The sequence below is a fragment of the Colletotrichum karsti genome (genome assembly GCF_011947395.1).
Source record: "Colletotrichum karsti strain CkLH20 chromosome Unknown Scaffold2, whole genome shotgun sequence".
In the NCBI taxonomy this organism is placed as follows: Eukaryota; Fungi; Ascomycota; class Sordariomycetes; order Glomerellales; family Glomerellaceae; genus Colletotrichum; species Colletotrichum karsti.
The window spans coordinates 1572659-1589528 of NW_024065902.1; the positions used below are offsets into that span (position 1 = coordinate 1572659).

The following is a 16870-nucleotide window of genomic DNA, read 5'->3' on the forward strand; positions in this document are numbered from 1 at the left end:
AGAGACGCCGCTTGAGTCACCGTTCGCTTCTGCTCAGTCCGTTGCCCTGGAATGGCCCTTTCTTTGTTCAGTAGATGGAAAATGCGCGTTCCTAGTTCGAATTCGCCAATCTCGTCGCGTTGCGACCGTTGACGGCTACGCCGATCAAGCGTGAAACCGCAGAGATGCGAAACCAGCAGGGTGCGGGACGGATACCGGCGTGGCTTCACGCTTCGTATGCGTGCCCTGGTGTTTAAATTGCAGGTCTGCGGGATCGTGGGAGGGAAAAATCTCCAATGCCACATGGCAGGGCCGGGTATTCCCTTGCCGCCCTGCCATGCCTTTGGCTGAGATCGGGCATTCCACCGTTTGCACACACGGGAGAAAGGCACTTACTTTCAGGTCATACAAGCCTGGTTGGTGCGCTTGCCGTCTGCGTTACGGAACGATACATGTGTGGAAGGGTGACGCTGATGATAAACAGAGAGAGGACAGGACAGGCTTCTGTGGTTTCCTTCCGGCAGGGTCGGGGGCGACGAGCGACGAACCATTACTGCGGTACCAGCCAGTGTCGCACCGGTGGGATGTCACCAAAAAGGGCGAGTTGTAGGTCGGCCGCAAGCCGTGATTCGCAACTCAGGTCACCGAGAGTTCTGAGGAGCTATGAGCACCGCGGCTTGCGGGCCAATGATGCTGTTCAGACAGACGCATCGCATGCTAAGTTGACTTTTTGGATTCAACATGTTTGTGTCGGGGAGGCTACCGACACCTCCACGAGCCAAAGTCAAGAAGCAAAAGGGGAACGCTATCGCCAGCAAATCCCAAGCATGGCTGGGGTTCAAGTGCCTCGCTCGCCAAAGTCACACGTAACGAGCCAATCTCCACGCGGTCGACGACGTGAAACTTTTCTGCGCTTCTTCTCCTTCTTTCACATCAAATCAGTTTTCCCCACAGCCAGACATCACCGCCTTTTTTGCTTCGTCCCCGCTCCGCTCGTCACAGCGTCGCGTGGCATCTGTTTTTTTGACACCGGGCCCAGAGCAACAAGATCCTTGGTCAGGCTGTTCCAGCCAATCCCTGGACGGCGCAAGGTACCGAGTACTCACCGCAACAAACGGTTCTACAGATACGATGTACAGGCCACAGCACGCTGCGGAGAGGAAGAGAGAGCGGCTCTCGTGGGTGGAGCCATGGGCGATCGGCACCCCTCCGTCGTACGACGCAACCAAGCCTCCTTCAAGGCTCGGGGCTGGCAGGTTGATCAGACCCCTCGTACTCTGTGATAGTACACGGTACTTTGCCATGTGTCGGATTGCGTACAGCCTCTCTCTCTCTCGGGGGACGACGTGGGTCGGTCGCGTTTCCAACGCTGCTGCTGCCCGGCTTCATTTCGAGGCGTTTGACCTGACGCCTGTATCCATGTCAAGTCACGACGTCTCGTGAGATCAAATAAGACCGTTTCATTCAAAATACTCACAAATTGGGTCGCGAGGGGCTGGTTCCATGATATGGACCGTCTCGACCTGGAGCAGAGGGTCATTTTTACGGAGACCGCCTGGGGGTAGACTGGTTCTAGAATGCCAGTGGAAGGAAGAGCTTAATGGCAGACAAGGGAGGTTGAAGGCCCTGTCTTGGATCATTTTTTACCGGGCTGCCAGGGGGATGGATGGATCACTCGACTTCCAATGCCAGGCTTCTGTCGGCGAGGAGGTCTTCGACCCATCCTGTCATATTGGAGATTGCGACTTCCGGTCTCCAGACGCTGTTCGTCAATGCTCAGCCGAGACGAAGCGACCTTCATTATGGCCAATTGATTAGGCCTGGCAATTGTTCTCGCGGTAGCGATCCGTCATTCGCTGGTCATCCGCAGAAACGGCTCTAGTACTTGCCGAAGCAACAAGCGCGCTTGGGGTCCCTGACAACTTCGCCGTCACCGCTCCCGGCAATTAGCCTGAGAAACGTTACACAAGGAAGACGACATGCCGAAGTCCAGTGGCCACTGTTTCTTCTGCCTCCTTTGACTCGGCGAACACAGTGCGGGTGGTAGACTCTCGGTCGGCCCTCAAGCTTTGTTTGCCTAGGTTTGCAACTCATCTGCCGTTCGGGTTTCTCACTTGAGTCTGCCCAATTACGTAGCGTCGAACCGGAAACGACCCGGAAAAGACATCTCAGGTGCCGGCATTAGTCCAGCCTCATGTTTCTCCGTATGACGGGACTCAGCAGCCTTCCGAGTCCAGGGCTTCAGTTGTCTCGGATGCTGAGCAACCACCCATGAACGCAGCCGTCCTCGTCTCTCGCGTGGCTAGGGGACCTTGGTGCTACCGCGGGTACTGGCTTTGTGCGTTTTATCTCCATCGGGCTTGGTCGGTTTGCTGCTAACACCTCTGTCTCGGGTTCCAAGTCGTTATCAAACACACAATGAAGTCCGAAGAGCGAATAAGTGGCTGAGAAAACATGCGGCTTCAAGTGCCACAGCCGGGGTCTGGCTCTGGTCAGCCCTCCGTCTTATCGACCGACAGTCACTCGGCCGTTATTGCCATGAGACTACAGGAGGTGTTCCTTCACTTCGGAGGTATTTACTCCTGGAACTTGACATGTAAAGATTTCAACTAGCGATGGCGCGGGTCCAGACTAGTCGCCGCACATACCGTCCATCTGTCAACTAACTCTCGTCCCAAGAGACAGACAGACATTGCTCTCTGTGCATTGCCTCGGCTCCTGCACTCCTGCAGAGGTAGCGAAGCGTTCCTGAACATACGACTTAGCAGACGTTGTAAATGGCCTGACTATCCGACCCCCTATTCTCACACGGACACGCCTGGAATGCTGGCGGCGAGCTCGTCACATCTACTGGCGTCTGCGTCTGCGGCCGAGATCGCCGTTGAACGGCGAGAGGGTGACCACACGCTTACAGAAGATTGTCAGCAATGCGTTGTCTCAAGTAGGGCCGAATGACATTACACATTCGGCTGGTTCTCAGGTCTCCGGCGAAGGTGGGCGCCGACGAACGTCAACTTATCAACGCTCTGCTCGGCTTGATCAGCGATGACGAGGTAACGGAAAACAAGGAGACGCCATGGAGATATGACAATGCAACGACACTCGCACAGCACGCCCGCGTTCAGCTCGTGGCCCGTGACCGCTTTTTTTTTCTCTGTCGGCCCAGGACCAGCATCGCCCGCAGGCAGATCTCAGTCAACCTCTGCTATGCTCCGGCAATTGCAGCTGGCTGAGGACGACGGTCGAGAGGAAACAACTGCATGTCGAACAGAGCACCGGGCAGTCTTAGCGGCAGATCGGTCATTGTCCGGAACCCTACTTACATGAACGGCACATCACGAGTCCGCATCTGCTGCACTGCTGACTGTCTCACGAACTCTCACGTCGCAGCCACGTCCCTGACTGGAGAGCGCATCCTCGGCGATTGAGACTCCCTTTCTGGCGTCTGCCAAACCTTTGCGGCTATGTTCGTGACCGTTGTGGCAGTCTGAGCCTCATCGCGTCCCGATATAGCCCTGCCAAATGTCGATACGTTTAAAGGGACGTCAATCGGGAACGCCCAGAGTTCTGACGATGACGGTGCCATGATGGCATAATGCCGGCGAGAATGACTCGGGAGCCGTGGCGAACAACCGACGTCTTTCGCCCTCGGTGCATTGCTCCACCGACATTTTGGCAGATCCCACATTCCGAAACCGACGGTCACGATGATGGGCTTTTACGCCTTCCACCCGGCCGGTCATCCTCCACACCGGCCGGCGCCGATATCCCCAGGGGGCCCGCCGCGCCAACCTCGTCTCTCCGATACTCGAGCGCCAGAAACACGAGACGACGGCGGCGCGCGCTATAATGTTTCTACTGCCGTGCCCCCATCCTCCACGAGCTGGTCTCCTTTTTCGTTTACAATACGGTTTAACGGTCGTCTTCGGACTCTCTTATGCAGTATGCACAGAGGCATGCACACACAAACGCGCCGCTGCGCATATATATGCGGACACACAGACGAGGGCACACTAAAAGTACTTGTCTTGTTTCCGCCAAATGCAGTAAGGAAACAGCAAACCAAACTCTGAATGGTATCATAGTGCATGCGCGCCGCCTGTATGGGCGCAGCTGGGGGCCCTCGGACCCGTAGGTGCAACTTGGACTTGCCTTTTGACGTACGGGTAATGCTGGACCGGCAACCTCCTCAGTAGACGAGGAGACCGCAAGAAACATATTCCCGCCTCAGACCCGAGGGCCAAGGGATGCGAGGGCGAAGCTTGAGCCAAGACCGCAAAGTCAATCTAGGGTTTCGTTAAAGGGGTGGGATGGGAGTTGGAGGGAGGGGATGGATGGCTCCGTGCGTTTGGATGGCAGCGCGGCTTGCCTCGCCCGCGCGGCCGTGAGGCTCTTGTCCACCGACGCCTGGCCCCCGGCTGCCGCGGGAGTCGGGAGCTTCGGAGCCTAACAGCTACCTGACTCCCATCTCTTCCGGAGCCAACTGTGAAGTGATCCAACTGATCACCGACTCCGATCGATGGTTGAATCCGGAGCTACCGTGTTGTGTTATACGCGGAGCGCGAGATTCGTCGTGCCTTTCTCTTCTTCAACTTATCCCCGCCGAGGACGCTGGTATGAGTACACTCTGCCCTGAGCGTCTGTCGTCATAGGTGCCCTCCGAGTCAGGTGGACTCCAGCCAGTTGATACACGCCAAATTAACCCCCCTCCTCCTTTTGGACGCCCAGCGAAAGCCCAAGACGCCCGTGTCGTTGTGAGGAAGAGGAGAGAGATTGTGTGTATGTGTGCGTGAGAGAGACGTCGTCGACGAACACACACATCACCAATCATGAGCTCCTCGAAAACCCTGACACCTCCGCTCGACGAGGGCTCGCCTCAACTCAAGCTGTACAGAATGGAACGACCGACAGGGCAGCTGTTCGAGCTCAAGGAGCTTCAGAAACAGCAACTCGCAGACCTCGACGAGGTCGACGAGTTCCCTCCACCTCCTGGCCCCCCTCCCGGCGCTCCTCCCCCTCCTCTACCCATCCCCCAGGGCGACGAGCGCGGGCTTCGAGAATTCAACTACAACGGACGAGACATCAAACCCCGCAACAGCGAGCGCAGCTCGGGCGCCATGGGCCGGCGTCGTCTCAGTTCATATTCCCAGTTTTCCGACTACTCGTCCCATGCCTCTCTGTACGAAGCTCCTGATTATGACCGCGGTATCGGGAACGGCGAGGGTCGTGGCGGTGGTGGTGGTGGGAGCGGAGGGGTGCCGCAGGTCGAACACATTGAGCGGCCGCCGAGACGGCATCCGGGAATGGAGGCGACGCTGGGCCATTTGCGGACAAGGTCGGACAACACCCGCGGCGGCGGCGTAGTTTCCCAGCCGCCCCCCACGTATGCGCCGCCTCGGGAGCGGGAGCTGTTCAACCGCGTGAGGTTCGCGGAGCAGCAGGAACGAGCCCGTCGCGAGGAGTCAAGGGGTCCCGGAGCGCGAAGGATCGATATGGTCGATGTCGTGGGCGGTCCCAGTGTCGGCAAGCTCTGGGTGTACGCGTGCTGTGCCTTCTTCTGGTATCGTTGTTTGTGGGACGAGGACTTCTGACGAACGGAGTCCCGTCTCGATAACGACCGAGTTCGTCACCTCCTTCTCTTATACTTTCCCCCCTTCTCCTCGACGAGACGATGCTGCTTCTTCGCGCAGCTCATGACATGACGACATGACAACCGAACCCCTTTTCTTCGTCATCCTTCCGTCTTCTTTTTTCCCCGCGCCTTCGTTCGATGACGATAGTTCTTCGAAATTGATTTTGGCCGACTGTCCACTTCGGTATATATATGCGAAGGGGTTGAACACGACTTCAACGAGCCACTTTTGCTGCACTGTCAACAATGACGGTGGAAAAGCCAGACAATAACTAGTCTGGACTATTTCCCAGCAACGATAACAATGATGATGATAATAATGACAGAACAAAAGAGGCGACTCGACCAGGCAACAGATACACGCAAGTGACTGCAGATGTTTTTTGTTTCTTTCTTTGTACAAGTATGGTGGTTTGACAGGAACTGGGGATACTCTGGAGTTTTAACGGGATTTCGATCCAGGTAGTTGTGTGAAATCTCCTGTATTATAGAACAATGCGCATTATCAAATGAAGAAATGACTAGCCGTGTGAAAGGTGGGAAATACCCAACCGGCCGCTCCGTGTAAGTATGGACCGGTGATATATATGCATGGGGAGGTTTTGATATTCGAACGTACTTATACGTGTGTGAACATCCCGTGTGCCCGTCCCGTCTCTGCGTCACCATCCCTGTGTAGGTGAGGGGCCTGGGGGACGAACAGGTGCCCCTCACTTTTCAGGATGTTTTGTAAATATCTGTATTTGTATTTCCAGTGCCCTGGCATGTTGAGATGAGGAGATTGGCCGGCATAGTGTGAGGTTGAACGGCATGGTGTGGGATTTCCTGTGTGATGCGGTTCGGTCGGCGTGCCGGGTGACTGGTCCGACGATCTTATTTATGCGTTGTTATGGGAGGGGCACCCGGCACCCGGGGTTGATGATGGTGGACGATACTTTTTTTGCTTCTGAGGGACGGAGAATTCTCGAGACGGGTTTGAGAGTTTCTATTGTTCGTCACTCGGAGGCAATTACTGATCAGGGGTTGATGGACTGGATTGTGATGTGTCTATTCTTTTTTCTGGAATTCGGTGGTTGAGCTCGAGAATCTTGCGCATTTTCGTTTTGTCGTCAAGACCCGGAAGTACGCGACGAGTAACAGTTATACTGTCCATGCCACTATAGAAATATTCTCGATGATCCTCGCGGGCTGGCGACGTGTTCACTCGTTCATGGGGAGCTTGTCGTCTCGAAGCAGAGTGCATGAGGGGTGTTCATGCCGTTTGATACCTGTCAGGCACGGGGAACTGGTGACCATGTCGTTCGCATATTGACAGGCTACCGGGGTTTGTTTATTCGGGTCTCTCTCTGTTTATACAATACATGTTGAGTATGTTATGGCTCGTCTACTCCGATTGATTGACGTGCTGGAGCGCAGATGAGTGCTTTCGGGGGCGCGGACAGGACGGCGAGGTAGGTTTGAGTCGGGAGGCACGCACTTTATGGCCTGTGAGGAATGGCAGTTTTATCGGTCCGAATGAGTAGCTCGAGACGATTACTGGAATGCATCGTGTGTTATCGATCTTTGCAGGAAGATGAACATTAGGGCCAAGATTGATGAGTTATTCATGGGGATGGAGGGACAGGGGCCGGATCCGAGACAGTCATGACCAGGTTTTCGGGTAATCTTATCGGAGCCCTCAGTGATGGGATATATCAAACAGATATGCCTCCAGGTATAATTTGTCATGTCTCTCATACAATGCAGGAGTATCGAGCTCGTTGTAGATGAATTCGAAGTCGCGATCGTCGAGCCACGAGAGGATACCAAGTCACGATCTTGCAAGCTGCTCTTATCCAGATCTCTACTCTTCCCGAGTCTCGCAGTATTGGCGATTTCAGAAGCTATTGCTTGGAGTATTATTAGTCCTTTATGACGATATAGGCCGGTCTTGCTTGCTCTGTCGAATGGGAGATAGTCGCTGTTCCCGCCTGGAGCTGTTCCTTGTTCTGAAGCAGCGTCGAATAGCAGTGCTGGCTTATGGCCCGACATTGTGGCTAGCGCTAGATGATTAAGAGAAGTATGTGATTCTATTCTACATGTATGTCTTCCGTTGACTGATAGCTAGCAGCTTCGCGGTTTTTAAATCCGGGCTTAAATCTTCTGAGACCGATCCCATGACCGACTGATGCTGCTTGATGCTTGTTTGTCTTATGTCTTATTCACCCCCCTTCAGAAGAGACTGGCGTCAAACGACTGATAAAAGAGTGAATATTGTCGTAGCTAAATGCAACTTGAATTCGGTACGCATTAGAATACGTCCTGGACGATGGACATAGACGATGACCGCAGCATGTTGATGCTCCTTGTTCAGCGTACACGACCTGAACTTCATCCATGAACTGCTTGAATCAGAACATTCGACTCTGGATACAGATACGAGGAACCTGCATGGACTTTTTCTCTCTATAGTCCTCGCCGACAGTCGCGTTTTAGCTATTTATTTGAAGAAGTGAACTCGAAGTTGAGATTGGTCCCGTTGAGAAGGGTTTGAATAAACTGAATTACTCTGAGCTTACGTGTTGAAATTTTTGCGTACATTTTGATCCAAATACTCTAGGAGCGACGATGGCGAAGCCAAATTAAACGGAGTCTCCAGATTTCGTACGCGTGAGCGGACATCCTCTGCCGTGCAGACTACGATGATCAGCCAGACTAGGAGGATGCTTCAACCAGCCTTCGGAAATCAAATATCAGAGCTTGAGATCAACCACGACTAATAATCGACGGGTGCGTGTCTTTTGCTTGTCTGCGTATACCGTCGTGTCGCCCACCACGAGGTTGACGTCTTGAGAAGCAAATTTCAAGAGAGGCTTTCATTCGGCACCAGTAAATAAAGGGCCAAGATTGGGCAGCTCTCTTCTTCATAGGCCAATTCTCTACATCTCGCAGTCGCGCATTCATTGGTCAAAGTCCCATATACCGCGTCCCTTCCGTCCAGTCGCTTATCTGTCACGGAATGGGGCTTACAGGTCTTCTCATGTCGCGCCCAGCTACCCCGCCGCATCAGGCTCTGAAGATTACTAGATCTTTCCACCGAAGACCGATGCATTTCGGCCGTGTCTTTCTCTTCGTCTCGCCTCTTCCTAGTAGACAAAACAATGGCCAACTTCGTCTACGAACCCCTTGACACTTGCACGTTTCGCCTGCTCCGCCTCTTCAAAGGCCGGAAGCATTACGACGACAGAGTCTGTTGCGAACTTTACGAGGCGCCACATCCGAGTGAAATCGATGACGATGAAGACGTCTACGAAGCCCTTTCTTACACCTGGGGCAATCCAGACGATACCGAGCCCAGCCCGGATGAAACTAAAGATATCCTGATGAATGACCACCAGGTCCCGGTTACTAAGAATCTCTACAATGCTCTCTACCACCTGCGGTACCCTGGAGAAGACCGTATAATCTGGGTCGACGCACTCTGCATCAACCAACGAGATGCCTCGGAGCGGAGTCTCCAAGTGAGACAGATGTGTGTCATCTACAGCAAGGCCAAGAGTGTCATCATCTGGCTTGGAGAGTCGTCTGAAGGGATAAAACTACTTATGGAGGGAGTACGAGAGCTTGACCGGAGGATACTGCGGCGTCCCAAGCCACAAGAAAAAGACCGCCTGGACGTCTGGTACGACGAGGGGCGTAGCTTCGTCCGCAACATGGCTGCCAGTAACTACCAAGTCAGAAGAGAAGCATTGGAGAAGTTGATGAAGCGAAGTTGGTTCAGAAGGGTATGGGTTGTGCAGGAGGCTGCAGTTGCGTCCAGGGCGACGATTCAGTGCTCGTGGGAGTCGGCTCCGACGAGGACTTTCGCACTCATGCCGGAACTCATGGATGTAAAGCCGCAAAACCGGGCTCGAACGCTGCTGGAGGTCATGCCAGGACCATGTCGAGAGCAGTCCTGGTGGCGGAAAGATCGTCGCTTCAATACCTTGTTGCAGAAGTTTGGCTGGTTCGAGGCGACGGACGAGCGTGACAAAATATTCGCCCTTCTCGGAATTTCGGTCGACACTGCCGTCGCCGATTGCCCACTGAAAGTCGACTACGACGCAGACATGGCTGAAGTTTGCCGGAGAACGATCTCTTTCCTCGCTTGTGGAGATATTCTGGATGTCGTGACGTACTCTTCACCAGTCTGGCCTCTGAAGGAACTTCGTCGGATGCTACCTTCACTTAGAAAGAACGTATTTGAATGGGCGCTGAGGACAGAGGGAAGTCATGCCCCGCTCTTGAGGAGGCTTATTCACGGAATGCCGCGAATCGACATCAACGTTCCACTAGATGACGGCGGCAGTTATCCGGTAATGGTCCTCATTGATAAGGAGAATTCGGCCGAGGATTTCGGAGCGTTACTTGACTGTGAGCACTTTCAGGTCAACAAGTTTCTGGGAGCCTTTACGCCTCTCAGTTACGCATCGAGATGCGGCCGAGCTGACATCGTCCGTCTACTCTTGGGACGACAAGACATAGAGCCATGGCTTCTGGACCCGAACGGCAAGTCCTCACTGCACCGAGCGGTGGAAGGCGACCACCTCGAGGTTATGGATGTTCTCCTCGACCGCGGCTGCACAGAGAAAACAGATTCCGCGAGGAGCTGGTATGGAAAACAGTTAGAGTCGACTATAATATTCGCCGCCGTAGAAGGGAAGGTACCAGCCATCAGTCGTCTTCTGAGCCGGGGCGTGAGCCCTAATACGCAGAGCTATGGTGAAGTTAGCCGGAACTTTGCAAAGATTTCCCTGGCCGAGGCCACAAAGAAAAACCGCCCCGAAGCAGTGGCACTGCTTCTAAACGCAGGAGTAGAGCCCGGGTGGTCGAGAGAGAAAGATGCCCTCCTCGGCACAGCCGTTTCCAAAAGTTTTCCGGAAGTCGCTCGTATGTTGCTCGACGCAGGAGCCAATCCCAATGCCGTGTATGGCGAAAACATTCTCTTAAGAATTGCTGTGCAGAACTCGGACACCCAGATCGCCGGGCTCTTGATCGACAAAGGGGCACGTTTGAACTCGAGGCGCCTCGGAGGCGCTACGCACTTGATCGTAGCGGCATGGCGAAATGATGTTGCCATGGTCAGGCTGTTGGTAGCCCGGGGGGCAGATATCGAAGCAAAAGAAGACGGATGCAACACCTTTTGGCACGCTGTGGTTGCCGGAAGTTGCGCTGTTGCTGAGTTTCTTGCGGGTCAGGGGGCAGACGTGACAGTTCCTGCACGCAGCTTATATCTTGACGCGTGGACCAGAGAGGAGAGCTGGTCATTACTCACACCAAATGTGCTTGAGTATAAGCACGAAACTGTCAGAGTTCTTCTTGATATAGGTGTATTTCCTTGCAAAGACGGCCCGCCATCTTGGAGGGACATGTGTCGGCAACACTTGAGTTGCGTCAACAGAGTTGAGGCGGTTTCTCCTCTTTAGACATTAGGAATATCTTCATGAAGGTGCACATACTTAAAGACCGGTATGTTAGGCCAAAAAGGCAACACTGTCTTCCGCAGTTCTAGAGAATGTCCTTGGCCGGATCTCATCCATCGTTCAGCCAAGTTCCCTTCCGCTATGTCCATCCTTCATCCGCACATAGTTCATGAATTAGGCAACTTCAGCCAACCTCTTCAGATTCAAACCAGCACTCAACTCTCCACAAAGGTCATCGCAAACCAACCCACCCGCTCCACGATGGGACGCCCTTCCCTCTCTCCCCCCATCATAAACCCACCTGCCCGTCGTCTCCATAACAACAGCATACATACGCTCGCCCGGCTAGCTCAATCGGTAGAGCGTGAGACTCTTAATCTCAAGGTTGTGGGTTCGACCCCCACGTCGGGCTCAATTCCCGTCCGCGATTGGCGCAGCTTTCATTTTTTGCGATTTTTTCCTTCTTCCTTTTTTTTTTTTACTTGGTCTACCTGTTTTTCTAGAGTGCTTTTCTAGAGTGCCCTCTAATTGCGTTAATTCTAGCTGTGCGGAATTTTTCAGAGTGATTTTGAGGCATGGAACAGTGAGTTGTAGTTAAACTAGTTTTCCAACCTAGAAGTCACATAACACCACGCAAAAAGTATCATCTTCTAAGCCATGTCTATTGATAGACTGTATGTAATATGCAACTGCAAACGATTCATGTACTCATACATTTTTCTTCCTTTTGAGTCTCGCCCTTCCACCAAAAGTATTTGACTGGCGGCATTATACTGATACCCCTGGACCAAATGCTTCATGAAGCCCTCAGGATATGCTCTCTGGAATTGCGCGGTCTAATGACGTTCCTCAGTGCCCCCCTCAAAGAATCTTGCGTTGTTTGAGAGTTCACTGCCGTACTAGCTGTCCCTCAAAGAGCAATTGTGTTGCTCTTTATTGCCCTAGTCAGCCATGAGCAATGTCTCTTCCTGCAATAGCGGTACCTAACGCGGCCCGTTCACTGCAGCAACATCTTGATCATCATCAATAACGACGGTCTGCCGAGCCCACATCACGCTCCAGAATGGGTCTTGCGTGTGATGTCTCCAAATTTCATCGGCCATATCAGAACCAGGTATAAAGGGAGGCGCCTAGATTCCCTTTTCTGTGTCCTCAGCCATGGGCTCTGCGGCGGTTGAAGAAGGTTCAGCATCCATCTCCTCAGGGGTGGGTGCGTCCTCGATGTCGACGAAATTTTGCTCTGCCAGCGCTGCGTCCTCGGCAGCCTTGACCTTGGTCGCCTCGTCGATCTGCTTCTGCTTTTGGAGGCTGTTGTTGATCAACGGGGTGGTGTCGTTGAAGATGCGCAACAACATGGCCGTGCGGTCCTCCTTGGGAAGCATGAGGTTGAGGGAGTGGATGCTCTTCCACAGAGGGAGCGCCATGCGCTCACCGAACGCGACGTCAGTGCCGTCCGGCTCGACACGAAGCACGCAGCATCCCATGCCAATGTCTCTGATGCGCTCGCCAATCTCACCCATCTTCTCCCACTCTCCGTCGGCGATGCGGGGGAACATCTCAATGAGAAGCTTGCGGAGCGTCTCCTTGTTGGTGAGGCGCACGACGCGGTCCTCACCGACGTAGCCTTGGAGGATGGGCATGCCCTCGGACTGGATGCGCCAGCGGCAGACCTCAGCGGAGGGGGCGTCCTGCTTCATGAACATCTTGACACCGGCGTGGATGACCTTGATGCCACGGCCCTCGTTCTCGGCGAGAATGTCGCGGGCAAGGGCGGAGGTGTAGTAGATGGCCTTGGCGGGTTCGCCAGTGGCGTTACGGACCATGAAGCGGTCCTCGGGGAAGCGCGAGGAGATGTGGTAGAAGGACTTGATGTGCTGGATGACCTCGTGCTTGGGGTCGAGGTATTTGTAGGGCTCCTCAACCTGGCCGTACGCGTTGCGGTTCGATCTTTGAGGCTTCTCGATCTTGGGCTTCTTCGCTTCTTGTTTCTCGCCGTCAGCCGTCTCGTCCTCGCGCGGTCGCTTAACGCCATTCGAGGCTGTCTCATCGGCATCTGCCTTATCCTCACTCTTATCCTCAGTCTTTTCCTCGACCTTCTCCTCGGTCTTCTCCTCGGTCTTCGCCTCGGTGCCGTTCTCGGCTGCGGGGGTGGCAGCAGCGGTAGTTCCGTTCGACTTGCTGGCGTCATCGGTCTTCTGCTCCTCGGGGCGGATCTTGACCTCGGACTTCTTCTGCAGGACAGTGATGAAGAAGCCGCCGGTGTCCTGCTGGTGAGCGTAGACGCGCATGCAACGCTCGAGAGGGAGGTCGGCGCAAACGCTGCCCTCCACGGGCGGGAACATGGTCTCGACAAGTCTGCCAGGAGCAATACCGTCGGCGCTGGACTTGGTGTACTCATCAACCTCGGCCTGGGAGCTCCATAACCTGCCGGACTTGTCCATGATCTGCCACTTGCGCATACCAGGGGCCCTGACGAGACCCTTCAGCTCGTTGCTGCAATCGACGATCTCGACCTTGTCGGGGCCACCGCAGCGGTCGATGGCTGCGGCGATGACGGACTCGTTCTCGACGGGGTTCATGGAGCAGGTAGAGTAGACGACGCGGCCGCCAACCTTGAGCATGGCGAGAGCGCGCAGCAGAATCCTGACTTGGGTCACATGGAGACCCAGAGCATTACCGGGCTGCCAGTCCTTCCACAAGTTCATGTTCTTTCGCAGGGTTCCGTCACCAGAGCAGGGCACATCAGCCAAGATTCTGTCAAACTTCAGGTATGCGGGCTTGGTCGGGGTCGCGGGGTCGGAGGGGAGCTTGATCGAGGGGTACTGGGTAGCGTCGTGGTTCGTGACCAGCAGGTTCGGGGACGAAAGGCGCTTGAGCTGATGGACAAGCATGTGTCCGCGCTTGTAATCGGCGTCGTTGGCGATCAACAGGCCTGTGGTGCGGCCGTAATCCGAGGGGTCGGCCTCGAGGTCAGCCTGGCGCTCCTCCTCAGTTTCCACGCCGAGGTCGAGTCCGTCCTCCTTCGCATTGGCGCGCAGAACCTTCCTGACTCTAGCCTCTTCGCCCTGGTGAATCATTTCGAGCAGCTGGCCGGCCTTGCTGCCGGGAGCAGCGCACATGTCAAGAACAGTCATGCCGGGGCGGATGTCCATCAGAAGAGGAGGGATCATGGAGACGACCTCTTGTCTGCTGATGTTTCCAACGCTCGTCTCGGAGACGAGGAACTTCTGGAAGGATGAGAAGGGCGCGTATTTGCGGATGACGTTCTTCGGGGTGGTCATCCACCAAGCGAGTTCGTTGGGGTACCACTCGAGCGGCTTGGGAGGTTCGACGGGGCGGCCATCGGCGTGTTCGATCTTGACGATTTCCGGCATGTATCGGTTCTGGAGGAGCTTCTTCACGGCCAAGGCGTGGCTGCGCCGCAGTCAGCAAATGATCGATCGTCGCGGAAGCACTGTCACATACCCCTTGGAACCGCAGAAGCGGAAGCTGTTAGGCAGATCTCTGCGCAGCGCATCCCAGAAGGGACCCTGCTCCTCCTCCGACAAACCAATGATGGTGTTGTAGTAACGCTGAAGCCTCTCGTTCTCCTTCTTGACGGCGGGGTACGACTGCCACGACTCGCTGCGAGGCTGGCGGCCACGGTCAGCACCTTGAGCGCCACCGCGTCCTCCCTTGCCCTTCTTTCCTCCCTATCGGACGTGTCAGCACGAGACGAAAAAATAATCAGTTCAGTGCGAAGATTACTAACTCTGAATTTGCGACCCATGATGGTAGCTTTGTTGACGTGCGAATAGTGATGTTGTGGGCGCACGTGTGTGGTGGAGGAAGAGGAGCGAGGAATTTGAAGATGCGACAATCGAGCTGCGGCGTCGCGCGGTTCTGAATTTTTGCGGTTACCCAAAGGAGAAACCGCGAAAAAAAAAAAAAAAAAAATGGAGGTTCGGGCGGAATGCGCCAGCCCCTCGGTTTGGGGAAGATTGACCAATCACACGAAGTTAAGTGGATCTTGTCACCCCGCATTGTACCCCTGTCAATCAGGGTCTCACCCCCGGCTTGTATCCGCTCGAGCGCACCTGAAGGAATGCTCCTCGACGTCCACAGACTTCATCTCAACTTGCACTTTTCAAACTGCAGATTATCAACACTCCAAACTGAGAAATCAGTCCCGCCGCTGGCTAGAGGGACCTGGATTCTTTCCCACCAACGTCCGAAACCTTGTCCCTCCGTACTATCCGCGGGGGCAAACTGTCACGTGCCTCTAAGTACCTGCTCCAATGCAGTCTACCAAAATGACGGAGAAAGAGTAGCGGTTCAACCGACTCAGAGTCGAGGCAAGCTAACGCAAAGAGGTGTGCTGTGTGCTAATGTCTTGATACTCATTGGACTATCTCTTTGAACTGATGTGGGCACCGAGGCAGCTGTTTCAAGGATACCACCTTGGCCCATCCACGTCGTTGATCGTCCAATGCGGGGTTGCCTCGGGACTCGGGAGCCTCTTACACCACATAGCGTCCCGTCTTCTCTCATTGCCGGAGGCCGGTGTTCGAGCTTAAGCTGCAGTCCCCCCCAACAAGAGGTAGTATGGGGGAAACGGCACCCGAAGATTGGCGGCTCAGAGTCAAGACATCCCCGCATGATGCGAGTTTCCCGCGCCTTTCGGGCTTACAAGGGCGCGACCTGGAGGCGAATCTGCAGTGCTTAAATAGCACGGATGAGACCTGCACGATTCCTCACGACTTCACACCAGATTGCGCATAACAACCAACAGTGATTTGAGACTACAATGGCACCCGCGACGACTGTGAACCAACTCCCTCAGGCAGACGCCTCTGCCGCCACGAAGGGTACCAACGGCAACGGCACAGCCGCCGTAGATAAAGGCACATTGAAGCTCTCCAGCGTCGTCAAGCCCGTCAAGTACGACGACCCGTATCAGCAACGGCAGCATCTCAAGGAGCGCCTGGCCCTGGGCTTCCGCCTCTTTGCCAAGAACGGCTTCGACGCCGGCGTGGCCGGCCACATCACCGCTCGAGTGCGTTTGATTCTCAACTTGTTTGTGCCGCAGAGACTGACGACAACACAAGGACCCCGTTGAGCCCGGCACCTTCTGGCTGAACCCGTTTGGTGTTCCCTGGCCGCTCCTGAAGGCTTCGGATCTCATCCGTGTGGACGAGAACGGAGAGGTCGTCGAAGGAGGACCGGTGAGGCTTCTCAACACTGCCGGTACGCCTATTCTTCGCAACTTTTGATGCTATCGGAGATATACTGACACGATACAGCATACATGATCCACCACGCAGTTCACGAAGCCAGACCAGACGTCATCTGCGTGGCGCATTCCCACTCACTTTACGGCCAGGCCTTTTCCACCCTGGGTCGCAACTTAGACATCATCAGCCAGGACACCTGCGCCTTCTACAACGACGTTGTCCTGTACGACAGCTTCGGCGGTATCGTGCTCGGAAAGGAAGAGGGCATCCGCATCGCAAAGGCCCTTGGCGAGAAGAAGGCCGCCATCCTTCAGAACCACGGTCTCATCACCTGCGGAAAGTCGGTCGAGAGCTGCGTGTATTGGTTCCTGAGTCTGGAGCGCTGCTGCCACCAGCAGTTGCTCGCCGATGCCGCGGCGGGAGGTCGGGGTCATCTGACGGTGAAAGTCGACCAGGAGGATGCTGAATTCACGTACAAGTCCATCGGCACCGAGCTCGCGGGATGGTTCTCGGCAAAGCCTGCTTTTGACATGATGGAGCATGAGTCTGGTGTGTCGTATAAGATGTGATTAGGGGATGGCGGCGGAGCTCTTCTCTAGGTCTGA

The 16870-nt window shown here is 54.8% G+C and overlaps 4 protein-coding genes across 4 annotated transcripts; 3 read left to right on the top strand and 1 right to left on the bottom strand.

Moving 5' to 3' along the window:
* Nucleotides 1-4808: 4808 nt before the first annotated feature.
* On the top strand, nucleotides 4809-5570 carry CkaCkLH20_00993 (uncharacterized protein; the record flags this gene model as incomplete). Its single annotated transcript, XM_038883713.1, has 1 exon — nucleotides 4809-5570. One exon carries the CDS (start codon nucleotides 4809-4811, stop codon nucleotides 5568-5570), a length of 762 nt encoding a protein of 253 aa, XP_038751308.1.
* Nucleotides 5571-8751: 3181 nt separating this feature from the next.
* On the top strand, nucleotides 8752-10114 carry CkaCkLH20_00994 (uncharacterized protein; the record flags this gene model as incomplete). Its single annotated transcript, XM_038883714.1, has 2 exons — nucleotides 8752-10003; nucleotides 10053-10114. 2 exons carry the CDS (start codon nucleotides 8752-8754, stop codon nucleotides 10112-10114), a joined length of 1314 nt encoding a protein of 437 aa, XP_038751309.1.
* A 2068-nt stretch (nucleotides 10115-12182) lies between these two features.
* CkaCkLH20_00995 (methyltransferase) lies at nucleotides 12183-14911 on the bottom strand (the record flags this gene model as incomplete). The annotated part of the gene is made up of 3 exons (XM_038883715.1): nucleotides 12183-14466; nucleotides 14518-14744; nucleotides 14804-14911. The coding sequence occupies 3 exons, from the start codon at nucleotides 14909-14911 to the stop codon at nucleotides 12183-12185; spliced, it is 2619 nt and encodes an 872-aa protein (XP_038751310.1).
* Nucleotides 14912-15838: 927 nt separating this feature from the next.
* Nucleotides 15839-16834, top strand: CkaCkLH20_00996 (class II aldolase adducin domain protein; the record flags this gene model as incomplete). The annotated part of the gene is made up of 3 exons (XM_038883716.1): nucleotides 15839-16087; nucleotides 16140-16278; nucleotides 16335-16834. 3 exons carry the CDS (start codon nucleotides 15839-15841, stop codon nucleotides 16832-16834), a joined length of 888 nt encoding a protein of 295 aa, XP_038751311.1.
* Nucleotides 16835-16870: the final 36 nt, after the last annotated feature.